A 20,112-nucleotide genomic window follows, 5' to 3' on the forward strand; every position below is an offset into this window, starting at 1 on the left:
CTCACCTGCCCCGTGAATAGAAAGGAGCTTGGTGCTGGTGAGCACTGAAAAGAACTGTATAGGGCTGGCTCTGGGAAGGGATAATGCTGCTTCTCCTGTTTTCTGATTTGGCAGGATAGGTGGTCTGTGACACACAGAAAGCCCTTCCACAAAGATCACGCACACGGATGTGCCATGGGGTGAGGAGGGAGGTGGCAGCGGGAAGCAGATGGGCAGCACAGTGTGTGGTGTGCCTGGCATTTGCTGCTTTGCTTTGGGAAGCTGGGAAAGGAGTTACAGTAGGACCAAAGAAAGAGATTGAAAAAAAGATTGAAACCCATCAATATTCAGAAGAGCAGAAGAAACAAATACATTGACCTAAATAACCATTGGTGGCTCAAAAGCTTAAGGGAAATATATGTAAATAGTGCCATTAACAGCTGGGAGGCTGTGGGGAAGAGGGGCTCTGAAGGCAGAGATGGGCAGCTCCTGACTTCTGAAGTAAAATGCAAACTGACAGAAATATTTTCTTTGAGGATCCGCTCTCTTCTGCCTGACCACAGAGACTCCTTCCCAACCAAGTTAAAGTAAGTTAAAATATTAACTTCTACCAAAACCAGATCAAGTACTGCTGCCTTCGTTGGAGGAGAGTGTTTCATAAGGCTGATTCGGAGAATAATTCAGCCTGAATCATCTCCACGTGATGCATCCATATGAAATGCAGGCTGATTGCAATTTCTGCCTGTGTTTCTCCCAGCTGAAAGCAAGCTGACCTGCAGGTTTTTGCTTTGGTGCATCCATAGGAAAAATTTCGCTTTGCTGGCCTATTGTAGTGTTTTTCCTTATTCCAGATATTTTAAAATAAACAGAAGGGATTAACTGGAGTGGAAGGCTTAATTGACCTCTTTCAAACAAATCTCCTCCCTAGAGGATCTTGAATTAAACCCCCACTTCCATTTCTGCAATTTAACTGACTGGTGATAGCTTGTCTCTGAAACAATGCACTCTGATTAAGCCTTAACGTCTTAGGCTATGGAAAGCTGATTTTGTAGAGATACAGAATCTGTAACACTTGTCCTAAAACCTGCCATGTTAATCATTTGTTAATATTCTACTTTGACTTTAGGCATCCAGTAGTGTCTTTTGCATTTGTATTTGCTTTGTCTTTACTCTCTCCTGGTAACTGTAGTTTATATACATTTCCTACCTAGTCCCTGCAGTGCCCAAGTTTGCCTCTGTATTGCCTTGTTGTGTATTTATTGATTTCAGTTCACAATTACATTAAGGAAAATCCTTTTTTATCTGCTCCCATGAGGAGCTGTTCTGCTGAGGGCAGTTCTTTGGTCTCGTGTTGTTTTGCAGCAAACAGTGCAGGTCAAAAAGTGAGAGGGGGGTGAGTTTGTTCTTCATAACCTGGGGTGACAGTGAAGGTGGGCTTGAAATGAAGTTGGGAGAGTTTGGAAGAATATTTTGCTTAAATAGGTGGTGGAGTGGTGGTGTGGGGAAGGATAGGCAAGAGCTGAGGGAGTTAGTCCTTTGGGACTCAGCACACGGAGCAGAAGCACAGCAAAGCTGAGAGCCCAGGGAAAACAGGTGACCTGGAAGATCTGTGGGGAGTCCTGGCTCTGCTTGAGAAGTGGAAATGGAGGAGGAAGCTACTACTGAGTTCCCTTTGAGCTTTTCAGATTGAAGTATGCCTTTAGCCAAGAGAAAAAAACCCTGTGTTTCCTCCTCCTCCTCCCGATCCATAATTTCCTTGCTCTGATTATTACCAAGTGTGGAAGCATTTGCCTCTGCTCATGTGATGGATGCCAGCGGCACTGGAAAGCTGTCATTGGAGAGGGGAAAAAGAGAAAAAAGTCTTTTCTTATGTTTGCTGGAGAAGAGTTCAGTGGAGCATTTCAGATGCGTTCAGATTATTGCTCTTCTGCTTTGCCTGTAATTCGCCTTTTCCTCTGAATTAGAAAACCACCTTTTAATAAGCTGGTAGGCAAGTAGTGATTTTGCATGTTAAATAGTGTGATTGCTTCATCCCAGTGGGATTGTGCTCTCTGAGAGTTGGGCAGCTGAAAAAATACATATATTGGTAATTAAATTAAACTGTATTTACAAATATTGGCTCAGAGATTTTCCAAGTCATAAACTTCTATCTTTCCTTTTCTGATGAACATAAGCTTTGCTGAATTCAGAGCAGATAATGTGAAGCTCAGCCTTCTTCCAGCTCTACAAAATCTTGGTTCAGAAAACATTGATTGGAGGGCTGTAACTGAAGTGTCTGAGACTTTGGTTTCCACTGAGAATGTGGGAGGTGGTGGCAGCAAAAGGGAGGGAGGGAAACAACATCTCCTTTAGCCTGTTAAAAAGAAAGGGAACAGAAAATAAGCTTTCTCCAATAAAGTCAGCTGTGTCCCCCCTCCCCTGCTTTCGGATGTGGTGTCACCACGGAGGGTTATTTTTCCCATCCTATTCTGAGTAGAGGAAAACAGAGGAGAAAGTGGCAATTTCTAGGGTCAGAGTCCTCCCCCTGAAGCCAACAACAGTTGAATTAGAATCCAAATGCTGCTCCAGAAAGCCTGAGATGGCACAGCTCTACGTTGGGAAAAAGGTGATTTTCAGGGAGGTACAAAACACACAGCAGTGGTTACCCAGCGCTGCTCTCATCAGGTATGCAGGAGTGACATCTGCCCTAACCAGTCTGGTGGTGACACTGAGGATGGAGTCTGAAGCTCTCTGAATTTTGGGGTTTCCTTTGGGTTTCTAAACTCCTTCCCAGTAAGTCAAACTCTGTAAAAGAAATGGTCATGCCACCCTGGTAAATACACTTTTTTTTTTTTCCCCATTTCTCTGTAAATACCCAACTGCATATTTGGTATTTTAAAAAACGAATCCATATACTGAATGAACTGAGAATTTCAAATGGCACCACGGGTAGTTAAAGGCTGCATGGCAGCTCCACTGCAGATCCAGCTTTTCCAGCCTGAGCCCCTGCTAGCGAGAGAGAAGGAGCTCACATGGACTTTGCACTGATTTATTCATATCCCATCTCTTACGTGGGCGAGCTGAGCCTTCAGCTTTTGGCATCCTGAGCTTTGGTTGCTTGCAAGGACACGCCACGAGTACGAAACACGGGGGGACAAGATGATGTTATTTCCATTTAAAACATTCAGAATATGTGTTATAAGGAGAAAGAAGAGTCATAATGACACGGCTGATTGCTGTCAGAGTGCTAAGAGGGAGGTTTTTTTGGAAAAGGTATTATACTGTGACTTGCATAATCATTTTAAAAGCCGTTCAGGACATCTTCCTGCCTTGATCCTGAAGAAACTGGGAATAATTTAGAAAGCCATGGTTGTCAGTGTGGCTGAGCTCAAGGCTGGGCACAGTTACACACACTGGGGTGGGTGCACAGGGTACAAGCAAAGCCTGATGCTTGGAGTGCAGAGACTTACAGGGGTAAAGTGTAAAAACATGTTCTGGTCATTCATTTGTGACGTATCAAGTAGTTTGAGTATCGTGGCTGTCCTAAAATCATCTTTGTAAAACCTTTGTACTGCCCCTTGAAGCAAACAGTAAGTCATCTCTGATGCCCACCTAGAGCACAGATGATTTTCAGAGTGGCTGAAACAAAAAGCATCAGGGTATTTATTGAATCATATGTCCAAAATTTGAGGGGAAGTCTAAGGAGTTAACTATATCTTAAATATCTTACAAGTTATATATGATTCCATGTTTAAGTACAAAAGGAAAACAGTGACAATTAAATTAAAGATTTTGTAGGACAAGATATTTCATTTGAACAGAAACTATAATTTTAATTAATTTTTTTGTAAGGAAATACTTCCATTAGGATCTGAGCTCCTTCTGCACATTTAATTCTCCTCTCAGCCAGTGACTCTGCAGTCCCTTTTTTCATGAATTGCTGACTCTGGCCCTGCCACTCGACATAACCACACATGTTTCCTTAATGCATTTTTTTGCAGTCGCTTTCCTGGCTCATCTTTTGATTTCCCAGTTGTATCAGCAGCTTTGTTGGAGTGATTCCATAACGAAGTGGGGAATGAATGAATTAATGAATCTGCCTGCCTCTGGAAACAGTGGTGAATGCAGCCAGAGTCAGCAGGCAGAGATGCTCTTTTTTTGAAATGATTATTATTTTCTAATTGGTGGTATATTTTTGATGCTGAGACTTTAAGAAGGACCTGCAATCTCAGATGTGAATATGCTAAATTTAAACATAAATGTATATATTTAAATATAAACAGGGGTCAGGGCCTGATGGGCCGCTGGCACGATTTCACTGAGCAGGATGGGAGCCGTGGGGATCCATGAGCCGTTGATTCCTGAGAGATGATGGCCAAGATCTTCACCTCTATACAGCCTCAGCATCTTCCCCTCAGTGGTAAATAAGATTTATTACAAAATACTTGGAGAAGACCTTGCTTTCTCTCACAGACTCCTTGTTACAATGACAGTTTCTCAACAAAACAACCTCCTTGAGAGCTGCTGTAAAGCCAGTTGGTGCAGGCTGAGGAGGGGTGATGCCGTGTGGTTCCAGCACGAGAGGAACTTCTTCTGGGAGAGAAGTGGCATTTTGACACAATTGTCTGAAAGTTTGGCAACTGAATTAGCTCATGCACACAGTCACAGGGCAGCTTGGCATGGTGCTTCCAGAGCAAGGATTTTGGGAGTCATCTTAGCTGGTCACTGAGTCACCTGGCAACCTCCTTTCCCTGGTTTTTTTGAGAGGCTGCAAGTGTCCCTTTGGACCATTTCAGATGAAACCCCTCATCTTGGAGAGGGCCTGGAGAGGCCCTTCCCATAAACAGCATATGGATGGGCCCAGCAAAATGCAGTGGTTCATATGTGTGCTTCCTTCCTCTGGAAGGAAGGAATGGGAGCCACTTCCTGTAGCAGCAGCATCTCCTGGAAGGTGGCAGTGGGGGCCATCTGAGATGCAGTAACCTCTGCAGTTGCTCAAAACCTTCCTGCAGGCAAAAAATTTCTATTTCTGGCATTTAAAAGGGGGAAAACAATAAAGGCCTCACAGTTGCATTCATCTTTCTGGATTTGCACAGATTGCCCAGAGACAGAGATGTGGGAGTTCTTTCATTCAGTTTGCAACATACTGTCGGTTTTGTTTGCTTTTCTGTGGCTGGTCCAAAAGCTTTCACATCAGAGGCGAGGCATAAGAGGTCTCCATTTCCTCTTCTGACCTTTATCTCCCAGCTGGAGAACAGGTGAGACCCACCCTTTCCAAACTGGTGTCTGCAGATGGAAAACACAAAGTCTGCGCGGCAAGGTCGCTTAGCTCCGAAAAAAATCAGTGTTGAGGAATTCCTCAGTGGCAATTATTGACTGTTGAGGATGATCCCAAGGGAGGAGGACTGAGCAGGCATCTCTTTATAAACATTCCATGTTCTGTATAAAGAGCTTATGGTAAACTTTCTGAGGGAGGTAATAAACAGTAAGCTCTAGAAACCCTTCAAGGGATCAGTTCTCATTTTTTAATGTGGAGACAGAGCGTTGCATGACAGCAACTCAATAGGTAATAGGATAAGAATTGACTTTCAAGCCTGTTTTTCAGCACAATGCAGAGTGGGGAAAAAAAAAGACAAGAAAATATGTATGGAATAAACATTTCAAGTAGAATCTACACATTTGTGATTTATTGTAGACTGTGGAAATATTTTTTTCCTTCAGTTACGTGTTACAGCAATGCAGAGTAAAAGCAGATAGTAAGAAGGTAGGAAACCCACAGTGATAACAACAGGTGTGATTTTCATCTTCCAGGCACTTGCTGTGGATCCATATAATCTCTAGATATGTTTGTTTGCATTTTAAAGGTCTTTTGACATACCAAATAATCTGATTTTGTGTCATTTCTTGGTAAATGCTTTACAGGTCAGATGTGTTTCATCCCAAAGAGTATTCTTATCAGAGGCTTGCCATTAATAATGCATTAGGAAGCATTTGTTGCTGTTGATCCTTCACTGGAAAGCAACCTTTATTACCAATGTTATAGTAATAGAGTTGATACCCTGAGAGGCAGCACAGCCTGTACTGCTTTAGAAGTAAAATAAGAAGTGCAGTGAATATCAGTGTAGTGAACGTGAGCATACCAGGGAGGATTTATGGCAGGAGGTCAGCTCTAGAGCCCCACATCTCAGTGATGGGTGTCAGTGGCACATGGTGCTGTCCCAGGTGTGTGTCCCCCTCCAGTCCCATTTGTGCTTGTCACTCCCTGCTCCGTGACACTCTCTGGGGGCTGTAAAGTGACCTGTGCTGGGGCAGGCAGCCCCTGGAGCCTTCCCTGATGCAGTTTTGGTTTGTTCCTGGGTGCAACCAGCATAAGATCAGTTGGTGTTGAGACCTAGAACACATCTTGCATCCTTTTTTTTTTTCTAAGTAAAAGCTGAATTTTACAAATTACTGGGATACGTCCATAGTAAATACAGGGCACTTGTGAGGAACTGTGTGATCCTGTTATTAGTCATGACTGGGAAATCTGGAAAAAGCCCTACTGCAACCTACCATGGCTTGGTCACTGGTATGTTTGTAATGCTGGCTTTGCAGCTGCCATCAAGTGCTGCAGAGGAAACTCAGTTTCAGAGGGTTGGAACTAAAGCTACATTCAAACCCAAGACATTTTAATTTCCCCTTCGCTGTGATACAAGTTGGTGCCAATCCATCTCTTTTGGGGAGGCGTTTCCAGCAGACTCCACTGAGGATGTGGCCCCAAATGCAAAGAAGGTACATGATTGATAACAATTTTCCAAGTGTTTCTCAAGCTCAATCTTTTCTCCTGACAGATACAGAATTTCATATCCTTGCAGTTCTTATCCTGGGAATGTCCTAATTTACTAATATTCAGAATTATGTAATATTGTTTCACAGCTCTGGTTTTGATATTTCATTCAGGTTTGTCTGATCACCCTGCTCACCTTGTCTTCTCTACTGATATGTCATCACTTTAATTCTGGATAATATTTCCTTTTATTATTTTTTTCTATCTCAAAACATAGAAATAGAGTACCCACATACAGGATAGTATTTTAAAATACTACTAATAATATCAACTCAGAAAAAAATGAATTACAGCTACTTGAAGTTTCAGAAGTAACTTGAGACTTGGGGTGACTCATTTAATGGGTCCCTTATTTAATCCCCCCTCCCTGTGGATGTCCAGCGTTGCCTACAAAGTTAATACCATTAATTATCTCAAGCTGAGCACCCAAGGGACTATTTGCTTCGGCAAACCTGGAATCTTTTCAATTGCTAGGGATAGAAATTATTTGAGTTACCTCCAGGGGTTTAGGGGGCTCTGAAGGGGGGGGATGTTTCTCTTTAATCTGCCCAGAGCTGTTGCAGACTAATTCCCTGCAAGAACCTCTGTCTACACGTTTCTATATATGTGTGCATGTGTATGAGATAATAGAGAGTGACTGACTACAATATATGCATTTAAGCTACTCGTCTGAAAATTACTGAGCATTAAAATCCACTGGGAATCACAAGACTTCCAAATTAGGAAAGCACGTGTCAGTCAGTGTGTGGAAACGAGTCCTGGTACAAGAGTAGCTTTCAATAAGAAGAATGAGTATTGTTCCCTGGAGTACATCAATCCTAGTTTGGCCACTCTGTACCAGCTTTTACTATTTCTCTGGAAGCATACATTGCCTTTTGTTATTATTTTTTCCTGTCTTTTGTTCCGTTGTGCATTTCTATTAGATGTGTCTCATGGGCCAGCTATCGAGAGACACGCTGCTGTGCTGTGGCAAATGAAGGCATTTTCCACCGTAAACAGGGTATTGTGGGATTGAAAAGGAACGTGGACAATGACAAGACCTGGACGCTTTGTAATTGTTTAAATGCATTTTTATTATATTGTGCAGTGACATAGAAACTCTGAAAAATTGGCTGGTTTGACCCGGGGTTGAAATGAGCAGAATGCTGCAGGGTAAATGAGGGGCTTTGGGAAAGATGGCATTTTGTTGGTCTAGTCCATTAGTATGTATCTTTCTATGATTAAAGCATGTATTTTAATTTAAACCACTTGCAAGTTTGTCCCATCTCAAAAAAAAATATAAGACATCTTGAAAATCCATGATAATAAGTTGAATCCTATTGACTGTCAAGCTTTTTTGTTCTAAAACTCACATGGGCATGCATTGAAAACAGTATTTCTATACTTAGTTTGAGCTGAAAAAGATTGTCTGGAAAACTGTGTGGTCACAGGTGACTGATTTCTATCAGTACATTATTTATGTGTGGGAGAGTTTAGCAGGATGGTAGAAGACTCAGAATTTGGGCTGGCTTCATTCACAATTTGTAGATCCTTTCTGTTGCTGCCAGAGAGGCAGTGTTTGAAGTCACCATCTTGATGCATTATAGGGTATATCAGAACACTTTCCAAGGGTTTATTCTGCTGTTCCCAAATTGAAATGCTCAAATCATAATTGAGGAGAGCAGAGGGTTAAGCAGAGATCGTGGGAAATGGGGTCTCCCCTTAGGCTGGTGAACCAACCTGGTGTTCACCTGCGTGTCCATTCACATGACAAAACAAACCATACCCTTTCACAAGGTCTGAAACTACCTTGTATCCACAGAAGTAATGAGATACCCCTCTGGATAAGACCAGGAAATGAGTGATTAACTACAAGATATGACCACAGGACTCACCTGCCTGTGATTTGAGGTGCTCTGCCGGCAGCTGCCCCCCCGATTCCTGCGTGCCCCGTATTCGTTTCCATCCTGTACGTCCAGAATGACACTCTAGGAGTTAGGAAAGTGTTTAGGAATGTCTCATCTGGAAAGTCAAACAGGATTTCTCCTCTGACACAGTAGTTTCTCAGGCCTGACCTGAAACCAGTGGGCTTTTTAAGATCTTTTCCCTAAACTCTATTTGCTTCTTACTCAGTTCACTGTGCTTTTCCAGATAATGCTTCTTTTGTAATCTCCTGAAAAATAGGGTAATTTTCTCTGTATTTTCAGTTAAAAATAGAAAAATAGAGGTAAGTTCTAAAAAATGCAAGCCTGCAATGAAGGCCCACTCCTTTTTTTTTTTGCAGAGGAAACTCATGCTCTGATTGCAGCCAGAAGCAGAAGGTCCCCTCCAGGATGCTCAGAACCATCCTTAAAGCAAACAAAAAGGAAATACAAAACTACTGCTGTTGCTATTCCTTATTTAAAAAAACACCAAAACCTCTCATTTTTAATAGCTGTATAGTTAAATAGATATATGTTGGTCTCTTCCACTTGTCTCAGCAGTGAGAACTGGGACCCGTGTGAGCTCAAGGAGAACCAACATCCTTTTTACCTCTCGCTCACGGAGAATTTCTCAGCAATTTATGCTGCTGTCAGTCCACACCAGACATTTGCTTTCTCCTCGAGATTGAGTTTCAGCCCAGCTCCCATTTGTCTGGAGCACTGGCTATGCAAGCTGCCTTGACACATTAATTTAATTTGTGCTTCTCAATTCATACTCTTTCATTTACGATCAAATATCGGGAAAGGTTACAATTAATCAGAGCGCGGGAACAGAAGCCAGCAAAGCTAATGATGAATTACTGCATTTGGGTGGCTCTGGAGGGGAATAATTGAGGTCCTTGTGCTACAGAAAACTATTATTAGTAAGTAAAAGTTATCAAAGGAAGGCGACCTGCACCCATCTCCCATTTTGCAATCTGTGTTTCCGTCAGTTTTCTCAAAAATGAAGCATTTTATTAATGCTTCTGGCTGTAACCAGGTTTTTTTCGGCTGTGTGGCTGCTTTGGGGGAAAACCTACCTTTTCACAGGGCACTAGGGGGTTTGAGCCCAGAACTGTCCCCCACTTTGGGCTTGCACGTGATACCCGGTGTGCACAAAGGCAGTTTTTTAGATGCTAATAGCGTGCCCATTCCGGAGGGAAAAGGGCTCTGCTGCTGCTTGCCCAGCTGAGGAGCCACAGGGAATCCCTGCGGAAAATACAGGCTCACAGGCTTAATGCAGGGTGTGCTTCCTGATTGAAACTGAGCTAATTGCTGGTTGTTTAAAAGCAAACATGTTGCTGGGCTGAGGCAGACTGAGCACAGAGCCCCTCCCGAGGGAATATTTACAGCCCGGCCGTGTGCTCGAGGTGTGTGTGAGAAACCCTTGCAGGCTTCCCAGGGTGGCTCAGGGTCATGATGGATACACATGATTTCCTTGGGTTAGTGGGACACAGTATCTGCCTGCTGAAATACCATAAAAAAAACATAGGTCTCATGCAGCTATGGTACACAGTCATTAAAAGATCCATTTTTAAGTAAAAACACCTATCTCACTTTGTTATTCTAGGTACTAACTTTGTAAGGTTATTGTGTGTTTTTGTGCATGGCAGTTTCGCAGACCTTTGCTCAGTGTTTTCTGGGGACACCTGGGATGGCAAGGGCTGTTGTCAGTGCTTAGGGGGTGAACTTGGGGCTCCTTGGTAGTTTTCAAGATGACAATATAGAGTAGGTCTTTCCAACTTGAAAAGAATATCTTGTTGTAGGGGAAGAAAAAAGTGGCTCTGACTTTTTCATTGGGAACAGAAAGTCAGAGTTGAGCAGACTTCTTTCTTATTTGGTGGGTTGAGTGGACTACTCTTACTTGGGATGTGATAAAAGATTCAGAACACTATTAACCTTAGGACTGAAGTCACCCTTTTTTTTCTTCTATTTCAGCTGCTTTTGATTTTACTTGCTGTAAGTGCAAAAATATATTCTTTGGGGGTAGTAACATATATCTGGACTTTCAGCTTTTCAGTTCATCAGTCCCTGAGTGTCCCCTGGTCTCAAGTACAGGAGAGGGACAACTCATGAAAATCCCAGGATGGGGTCGAGCATTTAAGATTGAACCAACAGAGCAACCTGTCACCTCTGTGTGAGCTCAGGGAGATGAGCTGGCAAGGCTGTAACTTTTTTGGGGAAAGCTATGCTGGAAATCCTGCCCTGAGCACAGACCATTGCTCCCCTGGCACCCAAAATAGTCCTGCCACCCTCATGCTCCGGGGTAGGACTGTAGGATACTTCTTGGTGGAAAAACACCTTCATTTGTGACTGGGAGGCAGCACAGTGGTAGTGCAGTAGCTGACAGAGTGGATGTGCTTTGCTGGTCCACATCACACGCCTTGCAGGGGCAGTGTCAGACACAGGGAATTTCCTCTCTGTGTGGGCACCTGATCTGTCATTGAAGGTCGGGGGTGAAATTTGGACCTGTCTGGAAGTCCATGGCACTGTGATGCTCAGTGAATTATTTCTATGCCTAGGAAGGAGTGCAGTGCAAAGAGCCAAGCCTGGCATAGATCAGGGTGTGCTGATTAGCATGTAATTCGATTTGTTAGGCACTACAGTAAACAGCATTAAGTGCAAAATGCAGTGATTGCTCCTGATAGCACCCTTCCAGCATTACCTGGGTGCCTGCAGCTGTGGATGGAGGTGTGTCCTGGGTCTCCAGGAGGCACCGGCAGGGCTGGCAGTACTCCTTTCTTGGGCAGAGACAAAGAAGAAGAGTAAGACAAACACTGCAGTTATAAAAGGGTTGGGGTAGATGTATCTATAGAGCACAGCTCACACACTTCTCCTGCTATCCTTGTCCCTTCCCCATTCCCCACTGGTGCAGCCGGGACCAGCCCTGCTGTGGATTACTCAGGAGGAGAGGTGGTGTGATAGTCAGATTTTCCGCACCAGTATTGTGTTTTCCTCCAGTAAATGCCATGTCCATGTGTTTTCCGTCATGGCTTTGGTAGAGAAAGTCCCTTCTCTTTATTCTTGTGCCACGGTTGGACCGTGGGTTGGAGGACCTTGGCATGGCAGCCTGGAGCTGAACAGACTTATCTCCTGGCTCCCCTGCTTAAGAACAGACTTGCTCTTGGTCTCATGCTGTCACACTTGCTGAACTCTTTGTTTGCTGTAACTGAAGGGCTGCCTCCTTCAAACCTCACATTTACAAGCACAAAATTAATGTGCTACATCATTTCAGAGTGAGAGCAAGTGAAGTCTTTCTGTGGAAGTGCCCCACTGAAGCCATGCAGTGATGAGTCCTGTTTTCTCTTCCCCCTCAAAGCCAGCTCAAGCCCACTGTCATCAGTGGTAGCTGTTTTTAGGACAGGCTCCCCTCATGTCCCCATGAGGTGTTGAAATCAGCCGGACCATCCCTTGGCAAAGCACGTGCAAGGAAAGGACAGACATCCTGGTTGTGCTCATCCCCACCAAAATAGCAACAAATTACGAGTATGATACCTCTCATTTCCTCTTGTTCCATGGGGGTGAGTGCAGGAGGAGCTGCACAGAAAGGTGGCATTTGTTGAGAGACCTGGCATAATCAGGAGTATGTTGGAAGCTGTCGGGAAGAATTAAATTAAGGTTGAGTGCTCTGGCATGGGGATGGCACACAGGCAGCTCTGCAGAGCTGCCCAACAGCCTCTTACCTCCCTGTGCCCCTGATAAAGGCAGGCAGTTGCCCCATTGTCTGTGGGATGTTTTCCTAAGTGATCCCTTGAGGAAATTAGGATTTCTTAACAACTGTGAGAGGATTGCTGTTTTGTATGACAAAGAACGGGCAGGTGTCTGAGTGAACTTGAACTTCATACATTCTGTGCCCTTGATAGAAATTCCATAATTTCTATGCTATACACACTATCCAGCATCCTGGAAAGGTCCATCATTTCTCTTCAAAGCACTTGGGTACCTCTTAATCCTGAAAGAGTTTTATAATTCTTGGAAAACATTTGTTCACTCATCCAGGATGTCTTCTGCTTATTAAATGAGTAAATGCCTTTTTTTTTGTCATATCAAAATGACACAAAATTAATTTTAGCCATAGCAAAAATTAAATCATCTCTCCTTTTTTGAGACCAGGCACATCAGTGGAGACTGAATTGGGACACTTAGAAACCCAGAGCTAAAGGTTTCACAGACTTGGCTGCCCCAAACCCCCATCCTCAGACAGCTAAGGAAAACAAGTAGCATCGTTTCCATTCTTTGGGAGAAATCAGAGGAAATGAAGTTTCCTTGTGATTGCTGTGTGTGTTACAGTTATTTAGAGGGACTGTGCTAAGGAGAGGTTGGTTTTGCTTTGCAGTGGAATGGAGAGACCTTGCCGGCTGATGAAGTGAAGCGGCAGTGTGCAGCATTTATTATTGAAACCCTTAAGAGCTGGTGGAGGCTCTGCTCCTTTCAGGAGCACTGAGCAGCCATTTGCAGAGCTGCTGGGGAGGCAGGCTGCTGTTAAACCAGGGTTCCTGGTCACCTTTCACAGGCACAGCCCCACGGGGGGTGTTCTCTGGCCACTGATATCCACAGCATTGCTGTGTTTGCCCGCATGGCTGAACCCATCCCTGGCTGTGCGAGGTGCCAGGATCCCTGTCTGTCCTGCTGGAGCTTCATGCTCGATTTAAGCTCATCTAAACATGAGCTGCAGTCAAAAGGGGGGGCAAGTCCCACTGCCCAGACCCTCAGACACCATGCCTGTGCAAAAGTGTGGCCTTGGCATCCAGTTTTAGACTAAAATATTGTCCTGAGTAAGTAAAGGTCCCACTGGGCCAAGTTTCACATTTGCTTCTATCTGCAACAGCATTGAAACAGGAAAGAGCAACATGGCAAAGACCAATCTAAAGCCAAAAGGGGAATATCTTGTTGAATGAAGCTGCTGTTTATTTTTAAAAGCAATATGCACTACACCAGCTGATGTGCTTTTAGTTACCTGATGTTGTTTGGAGCTCGTGAGGACTTGGAGCATCCAACAGCTGCATTCGGATGCAAGTCCAGCAGGAAACCCTTCAAGTGCTGGCATTGATCGGGCGCAGAAGTACATGTCTAGAGCTGATGGTTTAAAATGTTACTCCAATAGATTCCAGTCTCTCAGATTCCCATCCCAGAGGGTGAATGAAATCAATCCAGTGCCATTGATTTGCAGCCGGCTGCGATTTGTGGAGCCCTGCGGACGAGCGCTGAACACGAGCTGCTACCCGGCTGCTTCTGTTTGAGCCTGGAAAATAAATAATCTTTGAGCAGAGGCCAACCAGGATGGCTTTGGGTTAGGCTGGAAACCTGTCTGTGAGTGCCAAAAGGTACCCAACATGCACCAACAAGCCAAATAAAAAGATTATGGTGGTGGAAATGGAAAAAGAGCCAAAGAAAGTATGCGCAGGGAAGACAATCACCTGCAAATGCACAGGGGGGACTTACAAAGCAGCCAGCAATCAATTTTCAAATAATGGGCTTGATCTTTAAGTAAACTAATAAAAGGAAATGAGGGTGGAATAAATACCTGATTTATCATCCCATCTTTTTTTTTGCTGTAGCGGCAACACAACTGTATTTTCTTCTCTGAGCTTCTCCTCTCCGCCTCCTGAATCATAAAGTCAGGGCAGCACCTTCACAGCTGAGTCTCTCCTGTAGCACAGGAGGTTCTATAGAGCTTGCCAACCTCCTCGCCCTGCTGCTATTTCAGACAGATGCTGCTCAAGGGCTCAGCAAGCCCTGCTTGAAATGGCCCAGAGATCAAGGTGGAGGACTATTTTGGGACAGCAGAAGGCAGGCAGAGGACTTTGCCAGGACAGGACAGTGTTTCACTGAAAAGTGACAGGACCACTGGCAGTTTCCTTGGGACCAGGAATTTTTCCTTGCCTTATGCAGCAGATTTCTGGAGTCCTTCAGAAAGTCAATTCTGAACTTGCTTCAATGTAACCATTAGTTTGCTCCACTTTGTTGTAAGGTGGGACCCACCAACCCCAAGGGTTAATGCAGGTTTTGGGTGTACTGGCTTATTTCCTGTGCCAGTAGAAGGAGCAAATACCTTCATTCCCTTCAGTTTGCAGTTCATGCCTCCTTCCCCTTTGTCTCTGAAACTTCTCTGGCCCCAGCTAGCCTGTTAGCCTGTGATCCCTGTGTGCCCTGCAAACCCTCCTGCTGCCTTCCCCAGGCTTCTCAGGAGGGACAAAGCAGCAGGAGGAAGGCAAACCAACCTGCTCTTATCAAGAAATAACAACTAAAAATTGACTAAAATGCTCATTTTCTGTAGAGCAAGTGCTGTAACAATTAGCTTTACCAGGTAGCCAGGCCAACCCAGGTCTCTCCAGCAATGCAGAAGCTGGGAAGTTCACATTTCCTCCATCAGCCTTCAGTTCCTTGCTTGTACAGCATTGGAGGGACTCCTCTCTCTTCTCCACAGCACCTTCACAAAGACCAAAGGAGCTGATCCTTCTTTCTGGATCTTAAAAGAAGCAGAGCCATCACTTTAGTGAATCCCACCCAAGTGGACGTAAACCCAGATACTGTGGGCATGTGGCTCTCACAGCAATCATTTCTCCCCTGAAGGAGAAGTCATGTACTGTGATGTTCGTAGTAGCTGATACCCAATACTGTTTTTAAACAGGACCCTTTCTGAATGCAAATGAAGTCCCTTGGACCAGGTTAGAATTAGATCTGAGCTCTCTGTCTCTTTGCATGGCTGAAATGGCACAGCAGTAAATCTTCCTTTGACTGCTGGTGTGTGAGATCTATGTCTGACCACAGCAGGGCCGGGCTCTCATCTGGGATGGGTTGTCTGGTGGGTAGATTTGAGATGCAGAGCTGTGTGTGCGTTTGCTCTGTGGTGTGTCAGGGCACAGCTCACCACTTACACCGAGTGCCGTCCTCTGAGCAAAGCCATCCGCTGCTGCTGGCATTGCTCCAGGCTGGGAGCTTCCATGGGATGTAACTTGCAACAGAGAGGGAAGCAGAAAGTAGGACCTGGGGCTTTCTTTCCTGGGAATAGAGGCATTTTTGGAAGGTATTATGAACATTTATGGGTAAGAGGCTGGATTTATTTCTTAAAATCTCCCAGCAAGGAGGTCAGATAAGCCCTTCCCTCACACAGATCTCAGTGTGTGGAGTGAAGTTCATGCAGGTATTTGGCTAATGCCATCTACTAAAATTCCCTAGGAAGTAGAGAGAACGCCTGTGAGTTGCAACAAAGCATAAAGATGCGGTGATTTTTTTTTTAAATTTTCTTTTCTTTCCTGTTTCCTTATGACTTCTCCAGATTTTTTCACCATGTTCGGGAAAAAGAAGAAAAGACTTGAAATTTCTGGGCCCTCTAACTTCGAGCACCGGGTCCACACTGGCTTTGACCACCGGGAGCAGAAGTTCACGGGACTACCTCAGCAGTGGCACAGTTTGCTGGCGGACACGGCCAACCGGCCGAAGCCTATGGTGGATCCATCATGCATCACTCCCATCCAGCTGGCTCCTATGAAGGTACAGAGTCCCTTGGGAGTTCCCCAGCCTGCCTTTAATTGCTTGTGACCTTAATGAAGTGATGCCAGTGGTGTGTTGGCATTGCACAGTGGCTGTCCCGGGAGGCAGGCACGGCTGGGGAGCGTGCGAGTGCAAAGCCAAACATTTAACAGTAGAGCTGCAAGGAAAAAAAGAATTTTATATATATATATAAAAATTGTGTGAATGTCCCAGAAGAGTATGAGTCATGGGTCTGGCAAGGGCCAAGCCTTCATGCTCCCAGGCTGCAGAAGAAAAAGCCACAAGTCCCCATGGAGACCCAAAACGATGCTCCTCTGCAGCATAAAACTCCTCGATAATTAATTTAAGAGCAGCGCTTTAGGCAAAGGCGGTTTGGAGCAAGGGAGAAAGGGAAAAGTACACCAAAGGAAAAAAAATTAAATTGCTTGTTCAGCCGGGCAGGGAGCTCAGGGACGGATCTCATTGCCACCTGCTGCTGCCTGGAGGGGGTAACACATGGGGATGGAGCTGAACTCGCTGGGTGGTAAAATGAGGGGAAACAGCCCCAGGCTGTGGTTTGGGAGGTTCAGGCTGGACAGCTGGGAAAAAAACTTGGCTTAGAGGGTAGAGCAGCACTGGACAGGGAGCCAGCATGGCTCTGGGATCCCCCTCCAGAGGCTCAGGATTCTGGTAGACAAATTCGCCCTGATGAAGCAGCATTTCTGGGATTGCACATCCTGACAGCCAAGTGAACCACACCTGTGTTGTGGTGGTAGCCTGTGCCCTGCCAGCCATGTACATCTACCCCTCGTGCAGCTGCAAAATAAATTTAGGCTTTCCTTTTCATGTGGATTTTTCTGCAGCAAGGGAAAATCAGATAATCCTGAGAGCGTGGACCCTGTAGCTATATTTGATAAGTGCTCTTTGCTAAATTTACATTTACTGCCTGCTCCTGAAGGGCACTCATCACTTGCTGATCAGGACTGCTGGGTGGTACTTCAGGACAAGGGGGATAAAACCAAAGCCTTGCTATTTTACTATAATAAAATATTGTACTGTATAATAGAGACCCAGAATAATGAGGGAAAAAAGTAGGCAAACCTTTTCCTGCTAGGGGAGGAGAGCAACTTTGTTCCGCAGCCCTTCTTAACACCAAAAATATCTCTGGGTGTTTTTTTACATGAATGCATGAAGATGTTTTAAAATGGGGAGGGGGGAAAGAAGGGTGTTTATTATCTTGTAGAGCTGCCATCTCTTTCCTGCAGTTCTGTAACCATTAAATCCATCAGCTTAAGAAGTTTTAAAATGTAATAGCTTTCTCAGCACCGTACAGGCCATACCACTCTGGGTCTCAGTCTGCAAATGGACATGTGCAGTGCTCCCCAAACGGGCAATTGCCACGTTTTGAAGTGGAGAAAATCACTGTATTTCCAAGAAATTTGTGAATTCTTGCTTTTCTGTCTCTGTATCAGGGGTCTGTATATGTGCAAATACCAGGAACATACTTCTGAACTAAACTGTTTCTGGCTGTGGCCAGAAACCAAAATCCAGTTCCCAGTCCGAGCTCATTCTCCCAATGTAGCCCTGGGCAATGGTGGTCCTTGCTGCATCCGTGCATCCCACGGCATCTTCCCAGGACGTGTGTCCCAGGGACAACCTGGTCCCCATCACAGCAGTGGCCATGGGGCTGAGCACAAACAAACCCATCTGCAGAGAGACCCTCAGGAGGGGTTCTCTGTGGAGATGGGAGATGTGGATTTGGAAGGAGATTACCCAAATTGCAGCTGATTGCATGACACTGCTCCAAAGGTATAGTTAGATGAGGAAATGGTGTTAAGACTGGAGGATTCAAGAAATTGTGCCTTCACCCTCCGGTTTCTCTCCTTGCCAGAGACTCAGTTGCAGCTTATTGAAATGGGCCTCCATAATACAGAAAACACAGGTTAGTTTTAATAGCAACTAAGAGACATTGACTATAATCTGAGAATTTGCTTTCAACTCTATTGCAAGATACCATTTTACTGTATATTTTTTAAGAATTAACATCCTTATTTTGTTATAACAACTCATGGAGAGAAACTGAGTTGCAGCCACTTTAAAGCAAAGATTATTTAATGTTCCTAAACTAGCTCAGCATAATCATTTCATTTAGATGAATTTTTTTATGTGTGCACATGCACCAGTACCTTTAGTGTTGAAAGGGCACTGATGATTTCATAGCTTCACTGAGAGCTGAAGATTTAAAATGCACTTGCAGTTCATGGAGACAGGAACCAAAGGTTCTGAGATCTCAGTATTGGTTACAACTTTCCCCTTTTCCACCCAGCAGTTCATAGTTCACTTGATGTACTTGTGAATGCACTGATGTGTAGCAGAGGAAGGTTCATTATTGTTCCCTGAGTCACAGGATTAGGTCATGCTGAGGCATTTGGCCAGAGTTAGTTGGTGCTGAGGTTTCAGGTCATACAGCAGCTCTGTAACTCTGCTCTTATGTGCTCCTGAATTTATTCTGTTTAATTCCTTCAGTATTGACTGTGATGTGAGGCAGAAGTGTGTCCCAGTAGGTGCTTCTTCCTGACTGAAGAGCAGCACAGATCATAGAGCCAGACTGAGATTTCTTGGGTTTGAGACAGAACTGGTGTTTGCTTGCTTTGGGCTTCACCCCGAGCTGAGGCAGAGGAAGGGAAAGACTTTTTTTTTTTTTGACTTCTATAGATTTCACAGCTTTCCCTGTTAGTGGTGTTTGCTTGTTTCTCAGCCTGCAAAGCAGAGAGGATCTGATAGGCAGCGTATCCCTTTGGGTAAAGCCAATAAACGATAAATATTCTCACTGCTCCATCTATATATTCAAAGGCAGCAGCAGCAATGATGAAGAGGCAGCGCCCTGGGCTCCCAAATATCCTGGGGGATGTCGTTGCCCTGCCTCTGCGTTGGCTGGGATGAAAGGCTTGTAAGTGCTTTGGCACGCGGGTGGCGGCGGCTTGTCATGGTAATATCAGCCTTTGAATCCAAACCTGAGCTGACTGTACAAATTCATTCATTTCAAACACAAGGAGAGACAATAATGGGATTCCCCTTCTCAGTGTGGGTGACCCAGATACCGGCAGAGGATTGTGTATTTCAGGTGCCACCACAAGTCAGTAAAATGCCGCAGAAATTTCATGAAAAATAGAAAGCAGCAGTGATCTTGATAGGTTTGTGGTGTGGAGACAGAGGGGGTGAAAAAAGGCTGATTTTTCACTGAAAACATCTCTGCATGAAAAATGTGAACTGCCTGTGTCTGCTTGCACTTAAAATAGACTTCATGAAGTCTGAGATCCTGATGCCAGGCCTCTCGTTCCTCTTCCTTCAATACTTTGTAGTAGTTCTGTGTGTACCTGGAGCTCGTGGTTTGCATGTTTATTCTTAGCACACAGCATGCTTGCCTTGTCATCACCCTTATACTACACAGAAGCTTCAGTTTGTTGCCACCCTTTGATTTTTGGAAAGCCTGAGAGTCAATAACTAAGCAAATGCATCTCCACTCCACTCAAAATATTAGGAAAACAAACACTAGAACCCTTATTTTGGGGATTTTTGCCAAAAGAGCTTATCATTGGCTTTGTAAAGATGCTCTGTTAAGATCCTTGAGTGCCTGCTGCTGTCAGTGGGAGCAGGATGGCACTGAAGACTTGTCAAAATCCCTTCTCATGTTTACCAGTGCAGGGAACAGCTGAGCGTCCTCGCTTCTGTCAAGTTACTGGAGGGAAAAAAGCCATTTATTCATGAAAAACACCATGCTGGGGTTACTCTTTAGTTGTCTGCACTGGTGCATGCGTGAAGCCTCCATCCCTTTGCTTTTGTTGATGCTTTGGGTAGTTTCAGCCATCCACACACTCAGCAAGATCAGGTGAGAGTCCCCAGCTTGATGGTGGC

General features: G+C 44.6%; 1 protein-coding gene across 6 annotated transcripts in view; it reads left to right on the top strand.

Annotated features, from left to right (window-relative positions):
- PAK5 (p21 (RAC1) activated kinase 5) overlaps positions 1–20,112 on the top strand; it is a 313,912-nt gene that overhangs the window by 258,989 nt on the left and 34,811 nt on the right. For 4 of the 6 annotated variants that reach the window (XM_027693383.1, XM_027693384.1, XM_027693382.1 and 1 more), the window contains one exon: positions 16,004–16,218. In XM_027693383.1, the coding sequence (XP_027549184.1) occupies positions 16,004–16,218 (215 nt within the window). Of the gene's footprint in view, positions 1–1,777; positions 1,966–15,797; positions 15,869–16,003; positions 16,219–20,112 lie in introns of those variants that run through there. The other 2 variants (XM_027693386.1, XM_027693387.1) reach the window with 2 other exon arrangements.

Source organism: Neopelma chrysocephalum, unplaced genomic scaffold (assembly GCF_003984885.1).
Source record: "Neopelma chrysocephalum unplaced genomic scaffold, ASM398488v2 Primary Assembly neopelma1_91, whole genome shotgun sequence".
Taxonomy (NCBI): Eukaryota; Metazoa; Chordata; class Aves; order Passeriformes; family Pipridae; genus Neopelma; species Neopelma chrysocephalum.